This window comes from Impatiens glandulifera, chromosome 3, assembly GCF_907164915.1.
Source record: "Impatiens glandulifera chromosome 3, dImpGla2.1, whole genome shotgun sequence".
Classification (NCBI taxonomy): Eukaryota; Viridiplantae; Streptophyta; class Magnoliopsida; order Ericales; family Balsaminaceae; genus Impatiens; species Impatiens glandulifera.
In genome coordinates, this window is record NC_061864.1 from 10,108,409 (window position 1) to 10,132,354 (window position 23,946).

The following is a 23,946-nucleotide window of genomic DNA, read 5'->3' on the forward strand; positions in this document are numbered from 1 at the left end:
TAGGATATTATTATTATTATTTTATAATTTGTTAAATTTTTGTTTGATAAGAAATGAGACTTTTATTATCCTAAGAAGACAAGAAGTAATTTGGCCAATTATTCACATGTCACCAATGTAAGTTTGTTATTGAATTTTAGTTATTTAAGATTATTTGTAAATAATTTGGTATACAACTATAAATACTTTATTTTACGTAATCAATTATTACTAAAATATTGATTACTAAAGGCTAAGAAAATATATTAGAATTAATAAAATTGAGAATTAATATTTTTATTTAATATAATTAAAAGTAGTGACTTTTTATGAGAAAATATAGTTTTATTTTAAATTATTATTTTATAAATGAGACATTTATAAAATTTATCATAATATAAAAAATGATATTAATATATTTCATACTATTAGTTGTAAAATTTGGAATGATTGATCAGTACAGCATCATTCCAAAATTTTGAAACGGTATACTAAGAGTAAGAAAGCAAGCCCTCATGCCTTTATAATGTAATTCAAAAGTGTGCTTTCTCCACCATGGATTTATCTGAATCCTATGTAAACTTAACTTAAAATGACAGTATTTAATTAGACACAATAAACATAATTTTGATCATTTAATAAGTGTATAATTAGATACGCCAATCATGTTCCAAGGTAATTTTAGTAACTTGTGAAGTAATATTTAAGTTTAGCAGTTACAACTTAACTAACTGGAGAAGCCATTGGTTGATGTTTTCATTATTTTGAAGAATGCAAAAATTTCCACAAGGATCAGAGATGAGTGGGTTCTTCAAATGCCCAATGAGAACAAACTTGTGACAATGAAATTAGAGATTACCATGGACTGAGAAAACATCGGATGAACTCGTTTCATAGTTCATCCGATAGATCTCTGTCACAAAGTATTGAATTTGGATGACGAAAACTACAACGTTGTGAGAAATATTCCAAGGGGAAATCAATTTTCGGAAGAAAGACAATACCACATTCTCGAAAAGAAACAATTATTCAAAAGAGACTAAAGTTTTCGTGATATTGTTTTATTTTGATTTTTAACTTTAAAAACAATAATTAATTAAATTAACTAAAACATTATTGATTGTCATAATTTATTCACAAAAACAAATATTTATAATTTAATTTTAATAGTTAAATTGAAAAGTCATATATTGAATTTCCATTAAAAATGTTTAAGTTAAAAAATAAATCATTAATGTGAAATCTTGCTAACTTTATATATTAGACTTTTTCACTAGGGTTTTATCTTGTTTTTGTATGATAAACTAATTAATTAAGTATAATGGTCTCCAAAAGGAAACCTTTAAAATTCCAGGTCTTACCAAAACAAAAGAAGAATCCAAATTGGTTGCCATCTTCCATTATTCATCTCTTTGTGATGAATGACAACATATTCAAACACATTATCATATTTGAGAACAAAACCTAGCTAGCTATTATATGAATTATCCAGTTAAGAAAAACATATGTAATGATCCAAGATTCCAAGCTTTAACTTGAAAAAAAACATGCATAATAGCATTACATACAATCAATAATTAACTGTATCCATCTCTTCTGATCTGAATACATCATCATCAACTACATACACTACAACCCAACTTCAAACAGATTCATTCTATTCTAATTCAACCACCATCAATGGCATCAACAAGAACAACAACAATAATAATAATAATGTTCTAACGTTTCCTAGACCTACCTCTCTTCTTAGTAGGAGCAGCTGCTGCAGGGGTCGCCTCCATCTTCTTTGCAGCTTCAGGGTCCTGATAATTGGGATCTGCGGAGGGAGGAAAATTGAAAGGAAAAAATGCCTTACAACAATAATAAGCATCTTTTCCAGGCACCATTTGTGGCACCGGCCAAATCACTACTCCATGAAAAGCCCTCTCGCATTTCTGGCACTTCAAGCAGCAATCTTGGTATATTTTTTGATATTGGTATAAGTTGTAACAGTAAGGGCACACAGTCCAGAAAGTATCCTGTTCTTTCTCTTTTTCTTTCTCCTTCTTCTCCTCCTCCTCCTCCTCATTCTTCTTCTTCTTCTCCCCTCGTCTGACTGGCAATTTCTTGAACGAATCTCTGTAACTGTTGCTCTCAACAACAGGGACGAGATCGACCTTTGAAAACATACTCACACCTATCTCGTTATCATAGATCGATTTCTTTTGAACATCGGAAAGGAGTTTCCAGGCATCTGAAACTAGGTGAAAGGCAGAATCTGCAAACGGAAAACTGTTTTTGTCTGGATGAAGGAGGAGAGTTAGACGTCGATACTGACGCTTGATGAGTTCTAGATCATCTGATCGGCGATTGACCTGAAGAATCGCGTACCAATCAGGATGATTGTTTACCTTCTTCTGTGAAGCCATAAGTACGTCGGCGACAGCCAAGATCTGATCGGACCCATCAAGGATAGGATCATTTTCTTGAGCTAAGACTGCAAAATCACGGGATCCATTGAAGTCCTGGCCACGAAGGAGCCGTTCAGCTATGGCTAACAATCTCTCTGCTTCAGCCCTGTTTGGATTACTACTCATAATTGACTCTTTCTCTTCCTCTCTCTCCAATTCTTTGAACAAGAAAGATTGGTTGATTTCAGATGTTCGAATTTGGGTATTTTGACTCCACACTATTTAAATAGCAGCTCAAAATAATTACCTTTATTAAAATACTTTTACAGCTTCTTTAAATAAACCTATATTTACAAATAAATTATTTTTTTTTCAAAACAAATCTTTTAATTGGGTTTAATTAACCACTACAAATAACAAATAATATTTTTTCCAAAAAAAATATAAATTATTATTATAATTTAAGCCAGATCAAACAAACTCTTAAACTGATTTGAATTTTAATTTTTTATCTATTAAATTAAATCATTTTTATAACATTAACATTTTTTTAGTATCTTAAATTTGTAACCAATTATGAAAAATGGTCTAGAGTTTAAAATAAATTAAGTGAATTTGGTTTTGATCTATATTAAAGTTGGACATTTGTGTTATATATATAAATAAATACATTTATTTTGAAATGTATTAAATTTTTAGGTTATGATATAATTTAAAATGTAAGTCCATTTGATACTGATATGGACATAGATGGTTGAAACTTGAAACTGGTGGTGTCTAATAATAAAGAAACAAAAATTAAGAATATCTGCAACATGATCTTGACACTACCCATTTTGAAAGATAAAATGTATTAAACATTTATATTTACAAAAACAAATATTTTTTTATAAAATTTAAACTTTATTTCTTTTATGGCGACATACAACCAGTCGAAATAAAGAAACAGGAGAATTGTTAAAAAGTTGTAAACATAAATAATATGCTCGACACAAATATTTCGTGACGTGCTCGAAAAAATTTATGCATAAATGGTTCGAGATACACATATTACATATTTTTTCAATTGAGTAACAACAAATTATAAAATTATACATGAGTGACTAAATTAAACAAATATTTTATTTTTTTCTATTAAAATAGTTTTAATTTTTTATTAATATTTTTCAGATTTTTTATAATTATTTTAATTTGAAATGCACTAGCTCATACCTTCTTCTTTTTTTAATCTAAAAATCACCTTTTAGTTTCTTAATTACATATATTACTAAAACAACATTTCATAAACTTTTTTTATATAATTAAAAAATAAAAAGTTATAGAGAGATATCATAAAAAAAAATATATCTTTATTTAAGACTACTGGACTTGTAATCCCTTCAGCAAAATAAAGCCCATCATTCATTAATAAGTAGGATTTTCAGATAAACTTAATAAATAATCACATATCTTAATTAATTATTTAAAAAAATCACTTATTTTATTATGATTCATTTAAAAATAAAATGAAACTGAATTTTGATTGAAATTTCAAAAATATGCTAAACACACTTACAAGATAGTTGTGTTATAGATACACAAAAAAATATGTTAATGTAGTGTTTCTATTCTTCTTCTGTGTAATGAGATAAGTCAATAATTTTTTTTAATTAGATACCTCAAACATGTTTTTTTATAAAATTAATTGTGACGCTATTATAAATACTTGTTTTATAAAAGTATCTTTTATCAATTTTGATTGATTACATTTAGATACATATCATAATTTTTATAACATTCAAGTTTCTATTTAAAATGTGTCAATCTTATTTGTATATCTTTAAATAATGACTTAATAGATACTACAAACATAATATTCTTGATACCATTAGTTATGGTGTAATTATATGTGAACAATACTTTTAATAATTTTTACTTTTTATGCTAAATATGATAATAATATATTTAGTAACTTCGTAATTAAATAAGTCAAATATAATTTTATAGTTTTTATATGTATAACTAAATACGTCAAATATAATTGTATAGTTTTTACATGTATAACTAGATACGACAAATATATTACAGGAACATTAGTGGTGAGAAACCTATTTGCATTTTAAATTGTATAGTTAGATAAGCGCATAAAATTTTTTAGTAATTTTTGAGACAATACTAAATATTTTATAGTTCATAAAGTTTGTAGATCAACCTAAAATGCGATATTTTGTTAAGATATCTAATCATAATTTAGATAATATAATAATTAGGTAATTAGATGTGATAAATATATTCCCGATTAACATTAATTAGCAGGGCCGACCCTAAGTAAGCCCGGCAAGCCCTCGGGCTAGGGAGCCCACTCCCCAGGACAGCCCATTTAATAAAATATATAAATATTTAAATAAATTTATGAATATTTTGAATATAAAATGTTGTAGCTTACTGGCTCAACATTGAAACTTAGATTTTTCATTTGGTTATGAGTTTAAACCGCAATAAAAAAATAAAGGGGTTGTGGTTTAGTTTTGTAACTTTTGACTTAGTGTAATTAGATACACTAATTATAATTTTGTAAACTAGTTTGTGTATATCAACATAAAAAAGAAAGTATTTCATTAGACACATAAAACATAATTTTGAGACTAGTAGTGATCAGGGCCGGCCCTGGGGCAAGCCCAGCAAGCCCCCGGGCTGGGGCAAGCCCTCGGGCCAGGGCAGCCCACTCATTAGGGCAGCCCATTTATAGAAATAAAGAAGAAATTTTTAGTATTTTTGAAACATAAATAAATCTAACCTAGTGGTTTAAAATGTAAAAAAAAGATTTTTTATCTGGTCATTAGTACTAACCTCACCACAAGTTTTTTTTATCATTTTTTTAACTGTCAAAATTAACGTTTTTTAGGCTAGGGCAGCCCAAAACTCGAGGCTAACTGTCAAAATTGACGTTTTTTTAGGTTAAGACAGCCCAAAACTCGGGGCCGGCACCGATAGTGATTTAGTTTTGATAACCATTTTATTTAGATACATAATCATAATTTTTATAACATTCAAGTTTCTATTTAAAATATGTCAATCATATTTGTATATATGTAAATAATGATTTAATAGATACTACAAACATAAAAACATAATATTCTTGGTACCATTAGTTACGGTGTAATTATATGTGAACAATAATTTTGATAATTTTTACTTTTTATGTTAAATATGATAATAATATGTTTAGTAATTTCGTAATTAAATAAGTAAAATATAATTTTATAGTTTTTATATAAGTCAAATATAATTTTATAGTTTTTGTATGTATAATTAGATACGTCAAATATAGTTGTATAGTTTTTACATGTATAACTAGATACGACAAATATATTATAGGAACATTAGTTGTGAGAAACCTATTTGCATTTTAAATTGTATAGATAGATAAGCTAATAAATTTTTTTAGTAATTTTCGAGACAATACTAAATATTTTATAGTTCATAAAGTTTGTAGATCAACCTAAAATGCGATATTTTGTTAAGACACGCTAATCATAATTTAGATAATATAATAATGGGTAATTAGATATGATAAATATATTTCTGATTAACATTAATTAGTTGTGGTTTAGTTTTGTAACTTTTGACTTAGTGTAATTGGATACACTAATTATAATTTTGTAAACTAGTTTGTGTAGATCAACATAAAAAGAAAGTATTTCATTAGACACATCAAACATAATTTTGAGACTAGTAGTGATTTAGTTTTGATAATCATTTTATTTAGATACACAATCATAATTTTTATAACATTCAAGTTTCTATTTAAAATATGTCAATCATATTTGTATATCTGTAAATAATGACTTAATAGATACTACAAACATAAAAACATAATATTCTTGGTACCATTAGTTATGGTGTAATTATATGTGAACAATACTTTTGATAATTTTTACTTTTTATGTTAAATATGATAATAATATGTTTAGTACCTTCGTAATTAAATAAGTCAAATATAATTTTATAGTTTTTATATGTATAATTAGATACGTCAAATATAATTGTATAGTTTTTACATGTATAACTAGATACGACAAATATATTATAAGAACGTTAGTGGTGAGAAACCTATTTGCATTTTAAATTGTATAGTTAGATAAGCTAATAAAATTTTTTAGTAATTTTCGAGACAATACTAAATATTTTATAGTTCATAAAGCTTGTAGATAAACCTAAAATGCGATATTTTGTTAAGACAAACTAATCATAATTTAGATAATATAATAAATGGGTAATTAGATGTGATAAATATATTCTCGATTAACATTAATTAGTTGTGGTTTAGTTTTGTAACTTTTGACTTAGTGTAATTAGATACACTAATTATAATTTTGTAAACTAGTTTGTGTAGATCAACATAAAAAGAAAGTATTTCATTAGACACATCAAACATAATTTTGAGACTAATAGTGATTTAGTTTTGATAATCATTTTATTTAGTAAGTGTAGTTATAAACACTAATTATAATTTTGATATTTGTGAGGTTCACCTTTACATAATTAAATATGTAAGGTTAGACATTTAGTTGGATGAGAGCAATTCCCGAAACACTTCTCAACAATTGATTCTGTTTTATGTGGAGTGTATGTTTGACCTTCAATTGAGCTATGAATAAGCGACAAGAGTCTTGGTCTCTTTTCGAGCTTTCTCAATCGAAAATATCAACAATTTAGATGAACTAACATACTTTTTTTTATACTTTTTTTTATAGATTTAAACTTAAAATAAATAGAATGACAATATTTAATTAGACGCATCCATTTTTTCAAGGCTATTAAAAAATTAAGAAAGTCGATAACCGGAGAGTGTGAGTATCGGCTCAGCATAGTGCTTTCGTCGTTGGTGTTCTTTTCGATCTCTAAGTATTTCACCACTCCACCGGAAATTTCCACTGCCCTATCGCACCCAAAACTAGTTACTTTTGATAAAATCACAACGCCTCATTTGAAAGCAACGAAACAAGTATACCAAGTATACCGTGGTTCAAATCTGGAATTGGCACAGTCGCGCACAATTGCACATAGAGAAGTATAATTTTTGTAATTAAATAATTAATTATATACAATAAAAATATTTCTACTTCTACATACTCATATAGTTGTGATATAGTTGAATATATTTTATTAAAATAGTTAGTTACACTAATTATAATTTTATAGACTTATAAAGTATATATAGTTAAAAGTTTTAAACATCAGCACTTAGAAATATCAACGTTATTATTTATGAGTTTAAATTTGAGAAGTTTAAGTGTTAAATAGATTAATGTATGCAATACATAAAAAAACACTTTTTGTGACAAAATATTATTAAAAAAATATTATTAGACCGATAAAATATTGGATAAAATGTATTATTTTAATATATTAAAAATTAATATATTATCGTTGGATATAAAATTCAATTAAATAATTGAACAAATCTGATTCAAAGTACAAATAAATTTTACAATATACCAATACATTTTAATATTTGTTTAATAAAAAAAATTATTTAAATTATTATTATGTTGGTGTTATTTTAATTTATCTTGTTTGATTAATAACTATTTTAACTAAAATTATTTTACAAAACCTGTTGATAAATTATTAAACTTATACCGTCTGATATCATATATTAATACAATATTTAATAAAAAATAAAATAATAATGTATAGAGTGTTGAATATTATAATTATAGAAGTGAAATTTATTTATTAGATAAAAAAGAAAAAAGAAAAACTCAAGTTTGACAATAACCCTATTATTTATGAATAGTTTATCATTTCTAGAGAGAGGAGATTTAGTTGGGGATTCTCTCTCTCTGGCTGCGCTAGCTGACCTACCTGAACCTGCAATGTCGTCTTCAAGTAAGTACTTTTTCTCTCTTTTTTCTACAACAAGTCCTTGTTTCCTTTCACTTATCATCGCTATTATCAAAACTAAACAAAGATATCTGTTGATTCACTATTATCAAAACTAAACAAAGATATCTGTTGATTCACTATTATCAAAACTAAACAAAGATATCTGTTGATTCACTATTATCAAAACTAAACAAAGATATCTGTTGATTCACGCCGATTCTTTCTAGATGACCTACATGATCATGATCGGAAGTGCCATGACTAGGAAACCAATTTTCCATGCCTCCACAACCTTCTCCGCCATAGCCCTAATGACTATTCACTTCTCTTGATCGATCAAATCATTTCATGCTTACCCACCCAATTGCGATTTCTACACAATTTCACCAAAAAGAAAACCATTGTATCTTCTTCTTGATAAATAGTTTAAACAAGGACCCAACTTCATCATCTCCAAATCAACCTCAAGCTTGGGCAAGATTGGAGTAAAATAGAACAAGATCATTTGAACAAATCCCATTTTTTCAAAGATTCTATCTTTATCTTTGAACTTGGGTCTTTTTTGCTTATTTTCTATTATAAGTAATAGACTTAGAAGTTCACTCTTTTGATTTAACATTGTTGTTGCTCAATTATTGAAGATTCTTTTAATAACTCAAACATCTATATTAGCTCAAAATATAGAATATAGTTATTTAATGCTCTCCTTCCACATTTGTCAAGGCCTTTCTTCATCAAACATTGTATTCTCTTATGAAATGAAAGAAAGTAAAAAAAAAAGAAGGAAAAGAGGGTCTTTCTTCCTGGAGACATATCAGTAATAAATATGTTTCATCATGATAAACTAGATCGCTCTCTCAAGGAGGTTGGTAAGAAGAGTGGAGGTAAAACAGATTGCTCTCTCAATGAGGTTGCATTAGGGGACATAATATGGATTAAATCACGTCGTTTATCATGGTGGCCTGCACAGGTATAGGATGAATCATATTGAATTGCCTTCATCAAAAGTTTTCTTAATTTTTTCTTTTCTACTTATGTTAGGTTGCTGATCCGAGTGCTGTGAGCAAGAACAAGAAACCTAGGAAAAAATCCAGCAGTCAAGTCCTTGTTCGAATCTACGGAAGTTATATATAGTCTGTCATTTTATCTAAAATCATTAATCTCTATAGTATAGCCTATGCATCCTAAGGTTTGATCATTTTCTCATTCTTTTTTTCTCTTATAGCAAGTATGTGGATCCCGTGATATGCCGCTCAGAATTCAAGAAGGTGAAATGTCTAAATATATATATATATATATGTATATATCTTAGATTCTAATCATTATGTATACTTTTCTTTAATCAGATACTTGATCAAAATAATGGTAGCTACAGCAGTATCTTTGAGAAAAATTTAGAACGGGTACGCTTCTTGTGTTGCTTTTTTCACTCAGTTCAGACTTCAGACAGTAACTCTGGCTGACTTACCTGAAATAACTCAATAAAACTGTTGTATATGCATATATAGGATATGTGTCGCAGCCAATCTGGCATCACAAAGAGGAAAGTGTCAAGTTCTAAAGGTGGTAATACATCATGCCAGACGTTGCAATTCTTATTTATGCAGAATTTAAAGTTCCATTATAACTTTTTGTAGACAAGAAGACTCAAACAACTGAAGCTGCAACGCCAAAGAAAATCAAACCAAATGATTTCAGTCCTTCAACTGTGAGTAACGACATGATAATACCTTTTCTTATTTATGGCAAGAATTTGAATGGTGCAAGACTAATAGTAATAGGTATGTTTTTGAATTCAAAATTCATGGAAATTAATTGGCTGAAAAATCAAAAGGTGTAAGGCAAGAAGGATTAAGATAATGCAGTCTCTAGGATTGATTGCTCCTTTAGGATCTCCATTCAACAAGGTTTAAGATAACCTAATAAACCCTTTGTACACATGAATTTTCGTAGAAAGTTATGTTCTTGATGATGATGATAACATGATGATACTTATTTTTTAGGGTTTCTTCCTTTTGAGAAGTGTAACAGTTTATGTAATTGGTGTTTACTATTATTCCTGACAAACTAGACCAGATTGTGCCCAATTGTACAAGGATTTATTGGGTTAAATAGAAGATTCAAATTTCTTTTTAAATATGAATATTTTGTACACTGATCTGGATATTTTATAAATCTATAGCGGTTATGCTTCTTATGTTGTTTTTTTTTTCACTCGGATCAGAATTCAGACGGTAACTCTGGTTTACCTGCTTTAACTCATAAAACTATTATATATGCATATATAGGATATGGGTCGCAGCCAATCTGGAAGCAGAAAGAGGAAAGTGACAAGTTCTAAAGGTTCTAATACATCAGGCCAGACATTGCAATTCTTATTTATGCAGAATTTAAAGTTCCATTATAACTTTTTGTAGACAAGAAGACTCAAACAACTGAAGCTGCAACGCCAAAGAAAATCAAACCAAATGATTTCAGTCCTTCAACTGTGAGTAACGACATGATAATACCTTTTCTTATTTATGGCAAGAATTTGAATGGTGCAAGACTAATAGTAATAGGTATGTTTTTGGATTCAAAATTCATGGAAATTAATTGGCTGAAAAATAAAAAGGTGTAAGTGCAAGAAGGATTAAGATAATGCAGTCTCTAGGATTGATTGCTCCTTTAGGATCTCCATTCAACAAGGTTTAAGATAACCTAATAAACCCTTTGTACACATGAATTTTCGGAGAAAGTTATGTTCTTGATGATGATGATAACATGATGATACTTATTTTTTAGGGTTTCTTCCTTTTGAGAAGTGTAACAGTTTATGTAATTGATGTTTACTATTATTCCTGAAAACTAGATCAGATTGTGCTCAATTGTACAAGGATTTGTTGGGTTAAATAGAAGATTCAAATTTCTTTTTAAATATGAATATTTTGTACACTGATCTGGATATTTTATAAATCTATAGCATTTATGCTTCTTGTGTTGTTTTTTTTCACTCGGATCAGAATTCAGACAATAGCTCTGGTTTACCTGCTTTAACTCCATAAAACTATTATATATGCATATATAGGATATGGGTCGCAGCCAATCTGGAAGCAGAAAGAGGAAAGTGACCAGTTCTAAAGGTTGTAATACATCAGGCCAGACATTGCAATTCTTATTTATGCAGAATTTAAAGTTCCATTATAACTTTATAACTTTTTGTAGACAAGAAGACTCAAACAACTAAAGCTGCTACACCAAAGAAAATCAAGCCAAATGATTTTAGCCCTTCAAATGTGAGTAACAATATGATAATACATTTTATTATTTATAGCGAGGATCTGAATGGTACAAAACTAATAGTAATAGGTACGTTTTTGGATTCAAAATTCAGTGAAATTCATTGGCTGAAAAATCAAAAGGTACAAGTGCTTGAAGGATTAAGATAATGCAATCGCTAGGTTTGATTGCTCCATTAGGATCTCCATTCAACAAGGTTTAAGATAACTAATAAACCCTTTGTATGCATGAATTTTCGGAGAAAGTTGTGTTCTTTATGATGATGATGACTTGATGATACTTCTTTTTTAGGGTTTCTTCCTTTTAAGAAGTGTAATAGTTTATGTAATGGGTGTTTACTATTATTCCTGAAAAACTAGATCAGATTATGCTCAATTGCACAAGGATTTGTTGGGTTTAAATAGCAGATTCAGATTTTTTTTAAATGTGAATATTTTTTTACAATGATCTGGAATATATTTAAAAAAAATCTAGAGCAGTTATGCTTCTTGTGTTGTTTTTTTTCACTCGGATCAGACTTCAGACAGTAGCTCTGGCTAGTTTACCTGATTTAACTCCATAAAACTGTTGTATATGCATATATAGGATATGGATCACAGCAAATCTGGCAGCAGAAAGAGGAAAGTTTCAAGTTCTAAAGGTTGTAATACATCAGGCCAGACGTTGCAATTCTTATTTATGCAGAATTTAAAGTTCCATTCTAACTTTTTGTAGACAAGAAGACTCAAATAACCGAAGCTGCAACACCAAAGAAAATCAAGCCAAATGATTTTAACCCTTCAAATGTGAGTAACAATATGATAATACATTTTCTTATTTATGGTGAGGATCTGAATGGTGCAAGACTAATAGTAATAGGTATGTTTTTGGATTCAAAATTCAAGGAAATTTATTGGCTGAAAAATCAAAAATGTTTAAGTGCAAGAAGGATTAAGATAATGCAGTTGCTAGTTTTGATTGCTCCTTTAGGATCTTCATTCAATAAGGTTTATGATAACTAATAAACCATTTGTATGCATGGATTTTCGGAGAAAGGTGTGTTCTTGATGATTATGATGACATGATTGTACTTCTCTCTTAGGGTTTCTTCCTTTTGAGAAGTGTAACAGTTTATGTAATGAGTGTTCACTATTATTCTTGAAAAACTAGATCAGATTGTGCTCAATTGCACAAGGATTTGTTGGGTTTAAATAGCAGATTCAGAATTTTTATTAAAATGTGTATAATCTTTACACTGATCTGGAATTTTTTTTTTAATCTAGAGCGGGTATGCTTCTTGTGTTGTTTTTTTCACTCGGATTAGACTTCAGACAGTAGCTCTGGTTGGTTACCTAATTTAACTCCATAAAATTGTTGTATATGAATATATAGGATATGGGTCGCAGCCAATCTGGCGGCAAAAAGAGGAAACTGTCCAATTCTAAAGGTTGTAATACATCAGTCCAGACATTGCAATTTTTATTTATGCAGAATAGAATTTAAAGTTTCGTTCTAACTTTTTGTAGACAAGAAGACTGCAGCACCTAAGAAACTCAAGCCAAATGATATTAGTCCTTCAACTGTGAGTAACGATATGATAATATACCTTTTCTTATTTATGGCGTGCAAGACTAATAGTAATATGCATGTCTTTGGATTCAAAATTCAGGGAAATTCATTGGCTGAAAAATCACAAGGTGTAAGTGCAAGAAGGATTAAGATAATGCAGTCGCTAGGATTGATTGCTCCTTTAGGATCTCCATTCAGCAAGGTTTAAGATGAATTTTAGGAGAAAGTTGTGTTCTTGACGATGATACATGATGGTACTTCTTTTTTAAGGTTTCTTCCTTTAGAGAAGTGTAACAGTTTATGTAATGGGTGTTTATTATTATTCCTGAAAAACTAGATCAGGTTGTGCTCAACTGCACAAGGATTTGTTAGGGTTTTAAATAGCAGATTCAGATTATTTTTTTTAAATGTGGAAATTTTGTTAAAAGATAGAGACAAATACTTTTCAAATAAATATGGGTTTCCAATTTTCAAGGTTAGGTTTGCACAAAATGTTTTTTTTTCAAACATTCTAATATGATGAGCATTCTGGATCCTTCTTTGTAATGACAACATTTATTGTTAAAGAAGATATTCATTTGAAAATTAAGTTTTCTTTAAACTATTTATCATATTTACACTCTTTTTTTAAAATATAACGGAATTTATATTAATTTTTTGCTAAGTAAATTAGTTTTGTCACATCAACTAACATGTTTTTCTTTTAAAAAAAACTTAAAATTTATAAAAACAAACCCTTTAGCACATTAGTATTCTCTATTTTTTCTCTTCTCTCAAAAAGAATCCTTAAGCCTAAATTTCCTCACCTCTTTTTTCTTCCTTCAAATCCATCATTTCTATCCAAACTACCCTTTGCGTTTTAGATTTTCGTGTTATTTCTTGATGATGATGTGAACCATTTTTGGTTCTTGCTCTTTCCGCGACATTAAATAAGTTCGAGAAGCCCTCTTCTACTACTAAGCGAGCTTTAGTCCTACCATAGACTTCGCCTTTAATAGAGGTAACTGGATGCATTTCAGGTTTTTTTGTGATGATATGATACGATGTCCTTCAATTCTTTGTCTCTCACCTCAGCTAGTGATCAATATGGATAATGAAAATAAAATGTTGTCTCTACTTTTACAAATGTTTTTATTATAGAATAGTATATAGGCAGAGTTGGAAGGACAGTCGTTACAAATTTTCTATTTTTACAATCTTTTTAGTAATAAAATAGTCTATAGGAGGAGTTGGAAAGTGAAAAAAAAGGTTTGTCCTTATTTATATCTGTAGTTGAAGTTTTTCAAATCAGAATCTATTTCTTATATGTAATAAATTAGAGAAGATTTTTGGAATGAAAAATTACATTATTTGATCTATTTTTGGAAGAAAAAATGTAAAATTTAGGAGTCTAATATTTAGTATACACATTATTGTCTTTTTTTTTTATAACAATTATACTAGTGTATATACTCATATTTAAAACTATTTTTTTTTTCAATTGGAATAATTATAAATTGATGATACATCAAGGAACATTTCACATTAGTTCTAGACTAGTGAAGCTACAAAATATGTTATGGATTTAACTTGGTTATATTTAAAACTGATTTGGATACTTTGTGAATATGAGATATAATCCAGATGTTGCTTTTAAGATTTATTATAAAAGTATGATCAATGTTGAGTTATTTTATTGTATACCTAGTCAAGATTTAACAACAAGGTTTAAAGAGATCAAATGTGACAAAGATGTATTATCAATGTCTTTATATTTTGTGGATTATAAAAGGACTGAAATCTGCCTGTTCATAGGCTAGAGAACTAGTTGGATTTTGATAATAAGGATTGCATAAGACACATGGATGGTATTGCCAAAATAAGTAAATGTTGAAGAAGAAGTTAAAGTTGAAAAAGAAATTGGAGTAGTAATCGAAGAAGAAGAAATTTAAGTAAAAGTTGAACAAGATAAGTCATTCAACGTGAAGAACTAGTTTCAGAAGATAGCGAATAAGGTTTTATGTATGAGCAACCATTATTTCATTCAGAAAATCTCTCAATGAAAAACAAAATGTAAAGATATTAGTTAAAATATCTATGTTGGTTCTAATAGTGGAACAGGCAGAGAATTATTTATTATAAAAATTTTAATCTAGAGAATTTGGTTTATGAGCTAATAGAAAACCAAGTCGAAGACGTACATAATCTCAATTATATAAGGAATACCAAGTTAATGGTTGCCATTTTTCTAAGTCTAAGATGGTCTTGAAAATAAAAAAATTAAGGTTATATGTAATAATGGTAAATGTTCATGGTAATGTAAGTTAGCAAAGACAAAACATATAAGATTTGGATGATCAAGACTGTCCTAACATATTTGTTACACAGATAACAAAATTGCATTGAAGTTTGAGAAGAAGATTAAAATAGATCTTCAAGTTTTCATTAAATTATGTAACAATTTTATTTTGTACATATGCAACAATTTTATTTTGTAAAATCAATTTAGTTTTAGCAAAATTTATAATTAGAACATTCATAGAATTTTTTTCCCAAAAATTTTAGTACACAATATCATAAGACATATCTTACCATGCAAAAAAAAAAATTGAAGGACATCACATCATGATCAATCATTAAACAAGAAAAAAAAATAAAAATATTTAAAACGCAATCAGTGAACCTTTATCATAAGCGAAGTATTAAACTATTTAATATCACGAAAAAAGTAAAAATCCAAAAATAATTCTTTGCAAAGGTAAAGTTCGGTTAGAAATGGTGGGTGAAATTTAAGGTTGGAAGAAGAATAAATGATTCTAATACAGAAGAGTAGATGTAAAAATTGACAATATAATTTTTCCGTGTCCCCTAATCGTTCAAATTAAAACATGGGGGTTGAGATTGCAATGATACATAAAATATGGGCATATAAACAAGTTCTTAAAACAAAATAATAATATCTGAAGTGAAGCCATTTTTACATCAACAAGTCGTTGCTGCTGCGAAGGAAGGAAGGAAACACAGAAGTTGCAGCCATGATCTCGCAGTTTTTTGTGCTGTCTCAAAGAGGCGACAACATTGTCTTCCGCGATTGTAAGTTATATCCATGATGATCTCTATGCATTGAACTAGATTTCTGTTTTTTTCTTCAGATCTTGTATATATTCAAGATTTCATCATTTCTTACATGCCCATTCCATCGCATTTAACTTTCCTCTAGTTCAACATGAATTCAACGGAGAAGAAAACTATGAGAATTCGTTCGAGCTCAGTGATCTGCTAATTTTAACTGTTGATTTGGATTTGATTCTCTTGAGTCGTATACTAGCAGCTAGGTCGTTTAGTTAGGGTTGGTTTATCTGATACTTCAATCAATTAGTAGACTGATCAAGCTTCTAGCATGATAGACTGAAAGTTTTCTTATTTTTAAGCAATTCTAAGAGGCCTTCACATCCTTAATTCTTGACCCTTTGGGGCAAAATTGCATACATTGGCATCCTAAACTGCTTGATTAATTAGTTAACAAATACTTATGTATAATTTGAAAGTACATCCAAGGTGTTACCACATTGTTTCTGTAATTTGCTGTCTTTCCTGTGGCTTGGTTGCATAAAATCCAGGGTGTTCTGAATATGCAAACTCACATAATATCCCCCCACCTTGTGAAATATGTAAAACAAAATTACTTAGGCTTGGGAAGTATTGTTGCAAGATTCACAACACATAATTGACCCACAAGAATAATCTGTTGTCTTTCACCATGTTACTCTAACTACCTACTGCATAACCTAGTAAATCATAAGATTGTGGTTTCCATGAGGCCTTGTAGCCATATCATCGGTCCTCACAGATGCTGTTCACATGCCCCTTCAGTTAGATTTACCATTGGAGATTCCCTTATCAAAGGGGACTTATGACTTACATATCAACAAGTGTTGCAGTAATTATATACCTTGGAAAGTTGAAACTTCTTTTACCTTAACTTATTTCTTTTGATATAGATCGTGGCGATATACCAAAAGGGAGCGCAGAAATATTTTTCCGTAAAGTTAAGTTTTGGAATGAAGATGACGAAGAGGAGGCACCCCCTGTCTTTGTAGGTAACTTTTTCCTTTCTAAATATTGATGTAGCATAAAAAAGTTCTAATTTTCTCCCAAAAGCACATTAAGAATTATAGCTCATGGATAATTTACGTATGGAGTGTTTGTAATTGATATATCTTCACCTTATCTAGTGATAATTAATATAGAAGAAAGTCCTATTTTTTCTATTTCTATGTTCTTTTATCCTCGGATAAATTTCAATGTGCGGAGTCTACGGATTGGAATATCTTCACCTTATATTATGATGATTAATCTAAAGAGACTCCTATTTTTCTAAAGTCCTACATTTTCCATTTCTATTTTCTTTCTATCCTTGAGACAAATTTCAAAGTGTGGAGTCTTCTGGATTGAAATAATTTCACCATATATTATGATGATTAACCTAAAAGAGACTCATATTTTTCTTTCCATCACTATTTTCTTGTCCTCATCCATCACCTGCTGCCTGCAGTTGGGACTTTTATCCTGACTCAGTTCTCTTTTGAATATCAAAGTATATTGCAATTTGGTGAAGTTGAGATGAGTATATTAATGTTTCCCCTACTTTGTTTCTTTGCAAACAGAATGTGGATGGAGTGAACTACTTCCATGTGAAAGTTGTGGGACTGTTGTTTGTTGCAACCACACGAGCCAATATCTCGCCTTCTCTTGTTTTTGAACTCTTACAGAGGGTTGCCCGTGTTATCAAAGACTACCTTGGCATTCTAAATGAAGATTCATTTCGGAAGAATTTTGTACTTGTTTATGAGTTGCTTGATGAAGTTATAGTAAGTATCTTGCTGAACTTTAGTTATTTTGAGGCATATGGAATGAATATGACATATACTGCTAAAATATTAATGGTTATGTAGTTTACTGATTTTCCTTAGCTTATAACTTCTTGATTTTCTGTTTCTTCAATCAAAAAGAGGAATGATAAGAAGACCTTTTTTTCCACATTTTATGGGAGGCAATTATTCTTAATATTTAGAAAGCCTGAGACATGATTTTTATCTTTGGTATCAGGATTTTGGTTATGTACAAACAACATCAACAGAGGTGTTAAAGTCCTATGTGTTTAACGAACCCCTTGTCATTGATGCTGCCCGATTACCCAATCTGGGCCCCGCTTCCCTATTTATGGTATTGTGTTATATAATGTCTTCAACTTCGAATATGGCATTTTATCTTATTGTTCAACCTTGTGTTGTCCTTTTGATCTTATTGAATGAATATTGACAGCAAGGGAACAACAGAATGCCAGGTACAGCTGTCACCAAATCAGTTGTAGCTAATGAACCTGGTGGCAAAAAGAGGGAGGAGATATTTGTTGATATAATTGAGAAAATAAGTCTGACATTCAGCTCCAGCGTGAGTATTACCTTTTACAAGTTGAAGGGTGCTGCATTGTTTTCTTGTATATAGTAGTTGCTCCATTCCTGAATTGTTCTCCAATATACCAATCACCTTCATTGCAAACTAACAATGGAGCAATGGTGTTAGATGATTTTTTTTGTGACTCCAATTTTGGATCTTGAATATTTTATATTGTTAGTTGAATGGAGGAGCCTTGATTGAAAACCGCTGCTGGGATCTTAATCTTGTGCTGGCATGTTAAATTTTTAAAATTGCTTTTCTTGCATGTAATAATTGTCTCTTATTTGCTAATGTATTTGGGAGTTTACAGAGATTTCTCTGTATTCTTCACTTCATCAAAAAGACGTTGTAGGATTTGTATTCCTTTACCAAAAGGAACAATAAGAGATGAAAACATGCATGACTGACTTGGACTCAAAATGACTGTACATTATAGGTGCCAAAGGAGCCATGTTTTCTAATATTTACAGTGTTGGAATTCCTGAGTTTTGAGTGTCCTTCTGCTTTTCCAGTATGATATATGCTTCAGATAAATTAACACCTATAAAGAGTCTAAGTATCACCTAGACCTCCATCTGTTCACAAATTTCGCTTACAAGCACTACAGCCTTATATGGATCACAGATAAGTGAGACCAACATCTGGTAGAGAACTATGATATGCAGCCATAAAATACTTAAAATGGTCCTTATCAAAGATTGATTTGGATGCGTTCTGATATCTAAGATTGGCGCCTTGGATTAAGCTAACTCTTTGGGTTTTTGAGACAAGTCTTAGTTGAGCAAGAAATCTGATTTGGTAGAACTACATATCTGGTCTAATTACTTGCAGCTTGATAAGCTGAGACATATTCTCGCTTCAACAGTTATCCTTGCATTAATATGTCCTCTTATATGCCATTCAATATCTAATATGGTAGATTATTGTTACCTTATACAGCTTTGTAGTTACAATCCTGCTCTTATGGCTTTTAATCTGCTTGAGCTCATGTTTATTTAAATGATATTGTCATAATAGGGATATATATTGACTTCTGAGATTGATGGTACTATTCAAATGAAGAGTTATCTTACTGGCAATCCGGAGATTCGTCTAGCGCTTAATGATGAGCTCAGCATTGGAACTGGGGGGAGATCAATATATGGTATCAAAAATTGAGGATTTTCTACTATTCTTCTTAATATACAGTTCTTCTTGTGTATTTGATTAGTGCATTTGGCTCAAGCTCTTGCATCCCCACGTTTGATGCTTATATATGAAGCTATATTGGTCTCACTGATGTTGATCTTAATTAGTCATGGAATTTTTCATTGATATCAGTTTTTATGCTCTTATCCAATTCAACTGTGTACATATATATTTTTTTTAAATGATATGATGATCATCAACAGTGTTTCTTAGTTTACTTTATGTAAAATATGTAACAATTTTGACATAATATTCGTGAAGAAGGCTTCTCAATTGTGCAAAAAGAAAGTGGGATGCTTCTTTCTTTATACCTAATGATCCTTCACGTTCTTTCTTTCTCAACAGATTACAGTGGATCTTCTGGATCAGGAGCTGTAATTTTAGATGATTGTAATTTCCATGAATCTGTACATCTTGAAAGTTTCGAAGTGGACAGAACTCTCTCTCTGGTGAGGGAACTACAATGTGTAATTAGTGCCTGATTTTGATAAGTATACATCAATACAACCTGATTCCTTATCTTGCTTATGATCATCAGGTGCCTCCCGATGGTGAGTTCCCTGTCATGAACTACCGTATGACACAGGAATTTAAGCCACCTTTCCGCATCAATGCTTTAATTGAAGAAGCTGGACAATTGAAGGTAGACAACAACTTTGTTCTTTATGATGTAGTTCTTTGTTTAACAGTGGTAACTTCTGTTAAAAAAATGGAGTTCTTATAGTCTTCCTCAATATCAATTTTTTCTCTTGCTTTTAAGGCTGAAGTGATTCTGAAAGTACGAGCTGAATTTGCCTCCAACATTACTGCAAACACTATTCAAGTACAGATGCCACTGCCAAAATATACTTCCAGGTACTGTGCATGCTGATATGTTCTTGATCATACTAGGGATTAATTTCCCAATACACCACTATGATATGTTTCTCATGAAAGAATGTGGTGTACTGCTTAAAGTTGCATAGAGAACCTCAATAGGATAAAAACTGGGAACTTAGACACTCTTGAGATGCTTTTTATGAACTCAATCAGTGATTATCACATGACTGGTTGCCGGTTGGTACTATAAAGGAATAAGTAGGCTGCAACTAACTGGCTTCCATTTCTTTATCAGAAATTTCGATACAGCAATAAAGGAATTCTGATTTTATGTGCTTGACCAGCTTGAGCTTACCTGTCAGTGCCTCTGTACATTCATGTGTAACCTTGTATAATTTTCATGACTTGGACCAACAACGCATAAACACACGTGCAGCCCCTTGGAGCTTGTTTGATGTAGTTTTTATTTTTTTAAATAAACCGATTATTTGAAGAAGAAAAACTTGTTTGATGAAAAGTGGATTATTTGAGTTAAATGACTATAAAATCCTTTGTATTTAATCTTTTACAATGTTATAAAAAAGAAACTTAAGGGATTTGAATGATGATGAAGTGATTGATCATGGGATAAGGTGTTAGTTGAATTAAATCCAAATAACCCTTTGTCAAACAAGGCCCAAGTTCATGAGTACTTTTGAAGTTCTAAATAGACAAGGCTGCTACATCCCAATCATCATGCATTTGAGCCCCTCTCAATATATGCCTTGGGATTTCTGTTACACAGGAAAAGACTGTTAGTGCCCAATAGGAGTTAAGACTTTCATAAGGAGAACGAAAGCACACATAAGGAATCCTAACTAAATTAGGATTCCAAACCCGGCCACTTTTGCATGTATAGGCCTAGTGCTAGGACTGTGTTGATGTCATGGTAACTAGAGTTTCCATTGTATGGAGAACCTGTTTACATCAAGAGTCCTGCCAAAAAAAAGATATGCCAATCTAAGGTACCTGCCAAAGAAACACACAATCTGTTGCTTCTAGTTGACCCAACTGGTTTTGTTGCAAAGTATCGAAATTTTTGCTCAGGAATTTGACCATATAATCTAACTGACCCTGTGACCCAACAACTGGTTTCAGGAAAAGCGATTTTTTTTTTGTGTGAAGTCTGGTCTATATTATTTAGGTAACCCACTAGTAATCTTATTGTGAAATATTGCTGATTTTTCCTTGCTGCAAAATTTTCAGGGTTCGTTTTGAATTGGATACTGGTGCAGTTGGACAAACAACCGACTTTAAAGAGTCTAATAAAAGACTAGAATGGAGTTTGAAGAAAGTAATACATATTACTCTCCAATTTGTTGATTATTATAATTTGCTCAAAATTTAGATAAATCTAAGTAGAAAATAATAATAATAATAATAAATACACAGATTGTTGGTGGATCTGAACACACACTTCGTGCAAAGCTCACATTTTCTCAGGAGTCACATGGTAACCTATAACCTGTTATAAATAATTCTAACAAATTCATGTTTAATTGAATTGAATTGAATTGAATTTGTTGCTGCTGATGTAGGAAACATTACAAAGGAAGCTGGCCCTGTTAATATGACATTTACAATACCAATGTATAATGCCTCAAGGCTTCAGGTAAGTTATGTCTATATATTCAAATCATCATCAACTAAAATATAGTCTATTATTTTCGAGATGATTGATTAATCTGGGTGCGTACAACAGGTGAAGTACTTGCAGATATCAAAGAAATCGAAGGTGTATAACCCTTACAGATGGGTGAGATATGTCACTCAGTCCAACTCGTATGTGGCACGTTTATAGTGGGGAGTTGATTGAATTATGTGGAATCCTTTCTTGCTAGAATTCATTTTCCATTGAAAAAAGAGTTGTTTGTTTCAATGATATTATTATTCTATATATATGGAGATTGGATTGTGTACTAGGGACCCCTGTGTACTAGTTCTAAGTAATTGGTAGAAAGAAAAGTCTAAATTAGCCCTTGAAGTTTGTTTAGTGGGATATGAGAAATGAAAAAAAAAGGGTCAAATGTGGATGTGGATGTGACTCATTGTGCCGGTCTTGTCGAGACACAGCTAGAAATGGCAACTTGAGATGAGGATGGCCCATTCTTTCTTTCTTTCTCCCAATTTGGGTAAGACTTACAATTGCCCCTTCCTTTCTTTATTTTCTCTTGTTTCTTTACTTTATTACCTTTACCTCTTGTCTGCCATTCAACTCGGTCCTACTCTTGTCAGTTTCATAATTATATCATTTTTTGGGACTTCACTCTCATTTTATTCTACATCTTTTGATTCTAGGGTTGTTTATCATATTCAAGTTCCATTTTAATTTATACTTTAATTGAAGTGGTCTTATTTGGATAATGAAAATTGGGTTAGTTGCGGTGAAAAAGTCTTAAAATGTATTAATAATATATAATTGATATTTTTGGGACAACGGTAAACACATAACCCGCAAATACAGGTGAAAATTTTGTCGTTTGACGGGTTCGAACTCAGAACTTCAGGGAGGCTAAGAATATTCCCCCGTTGTTTTTGTTAATTGTGTTTGTTTTCTTGAGGTGTAATTGGATATGGGGCATTTCTATTTTTGTCAAAATATAATTTCATTGGTGATTTTAATGAAGTGGATATTATGGGACGTTTCTATTTTTGACAATTCCCATCACATTAACAATTGAAATAAAGGAGTCCAACTAAATATAATTTTATTTATCGAGTCATTGAACTAAAAATAATATGTTATTGAGATGTATAGGACCTAGGATCAGATAGGATATGAATTCAAAAGTGACATGGTCCAATCATTGAAATATTCACATTTTCTTTGTAAACTTTCTACCACCACGTGTAAACTTTGGATTGAACTTCTATTTCATTAGTTAAATCTCATCTTAAAATAACAACACTATCAATATTGTTTTAAATCATCCAAGCTTCCTTTCAAAGACAAAAAAACACACCTTGAATTCGATATTCAACATTGGCGGGTCGGATTTGATATTTATAAGGTCGGTGTCACATCGCCCACTTGTATTTGCGAATAATGCTAAGTTTATAAATTCAAATGACTTGATTTTTTTTCTACAATAATTTCATACAACCTATACTTGTACCAAAACTCCTTAATATCATTTGACAAATGAGAATAAAGAGAAATTTAATTCATATTTTAGACTAGTCAACTTTTTTAACCTTGACCAAGATATTGATTTTTTCCAAGAAGTTGATGGGTTTGGCTTGACTTTTAAATATGAATGGTTACAAAAATCCATGAAAACAGTTCATATATTGAAAAGTATTATATGAAACTGTCCCAATTTCAAAGCTTAGATAATTATCACTATCACTTAATCATAATCTCATTTTAACCTCTATAACAAAAACAAAA

General features: G+C 30.3%; 3 protein-coding genes across 4 annotated transcripts; 2 read left to right on the forward strand and 1 right to left on the reverse strand.

Annotated features, from left to right (window-relative positions):
- Positions 1–1,495: 1,495 nt before the first annotated feature.
- LOC124931607 (chaperone protein DnaJ 1-like) lies at positions 1,496–2,608 on the reverse strand. The gene has a single exon (XM_047472118.1). It carries the CDS (start codon positions 2,556–2,558, stop codon positions 1,701–1,703), a length of 858 nt encoding a protein of 285 aa, XP_047328074.1. The 5' UTR covers positions 2,559–2,608; the 3' UTR covers positions 1,496–1,700.
- Positions 2,609–8,143: 5,535 nt separating this feature from the next.
- On the forward strand, positions 8,144–13,525 carry LOC124931680 (DNA (cytosine-5)-methyltransferase 3B-like). 2 transcript variants are annotated; one of them, XM_047472204.1, is made up of 16 exons: positions 8,144–8,246; positions 9,092–9,213; positions 9,285–9,376; positions 9,469–9,511; positions 9,590–9,646; positions 9,752–9,806; positions 9,881–9,951; positions 10,532–10,586; positions 10,661–10,731; positions 11,311–11,365; positions 11,448–11,518; positions 12,108–12,162; positions 12,237–12,307; positions 12,894–12,948; positions 13,028–13,083; positions 13,171–13,525. In XM_047472204.1, exons 1-16 carry the CDS (start codon positions 8,147–8,149, stop codon positions 13,276–13,278), a joined length of 1,137 nt encoding a protein of 378 aa, XP_047328160.1. In that variant the 5' UTR covers positions 8,144–8,146; the 3' UTR covers positions 13,279–13,525. The 2 variants fall into 2 exon arrangements, with proteins under 2 accessions (XP_047328160.1, XP_047328161.1); XM_047472205.1 differs by lacking the exons at positions 10,532–10,586; positions 10,661–10,731.
- Positions 13,526–16,004: 2,479 nt separating this feature from the next.
- Positions 16,005–22,477, forward strand: LOC124930931 (AP-4 complex subunit mu-like). Its single transcript, XM_047471307.1, has 13 exons — positions 16,005–16,142; positions 17,051–17,145; positions 17,717–17,920; positions 18,159–18,275; positions 18,375–18,503; positions 19,527–19,653; positions 20,043–20,146; positions 20,236–20,340; positions 20,458–20,552; positions 21,762–21,849; positions 21,948–22,008; positions 22,094–22,167; positions 22,258–22,477. The coding sequence occupies exons 1-13, from the start codon at positions 16,085–16,087 to the stop codon at positions 22,354–22,356; spliced, it is 1,356 nt and encodes a 451-aa protein (XP_047327263.1). The 5' UTR covers positions 16,005–16,084; the 3' UTR covers positions 22,357–22,477.
- Positions 22,478–23,946: the final 1,469 nt, after the last annotated feature.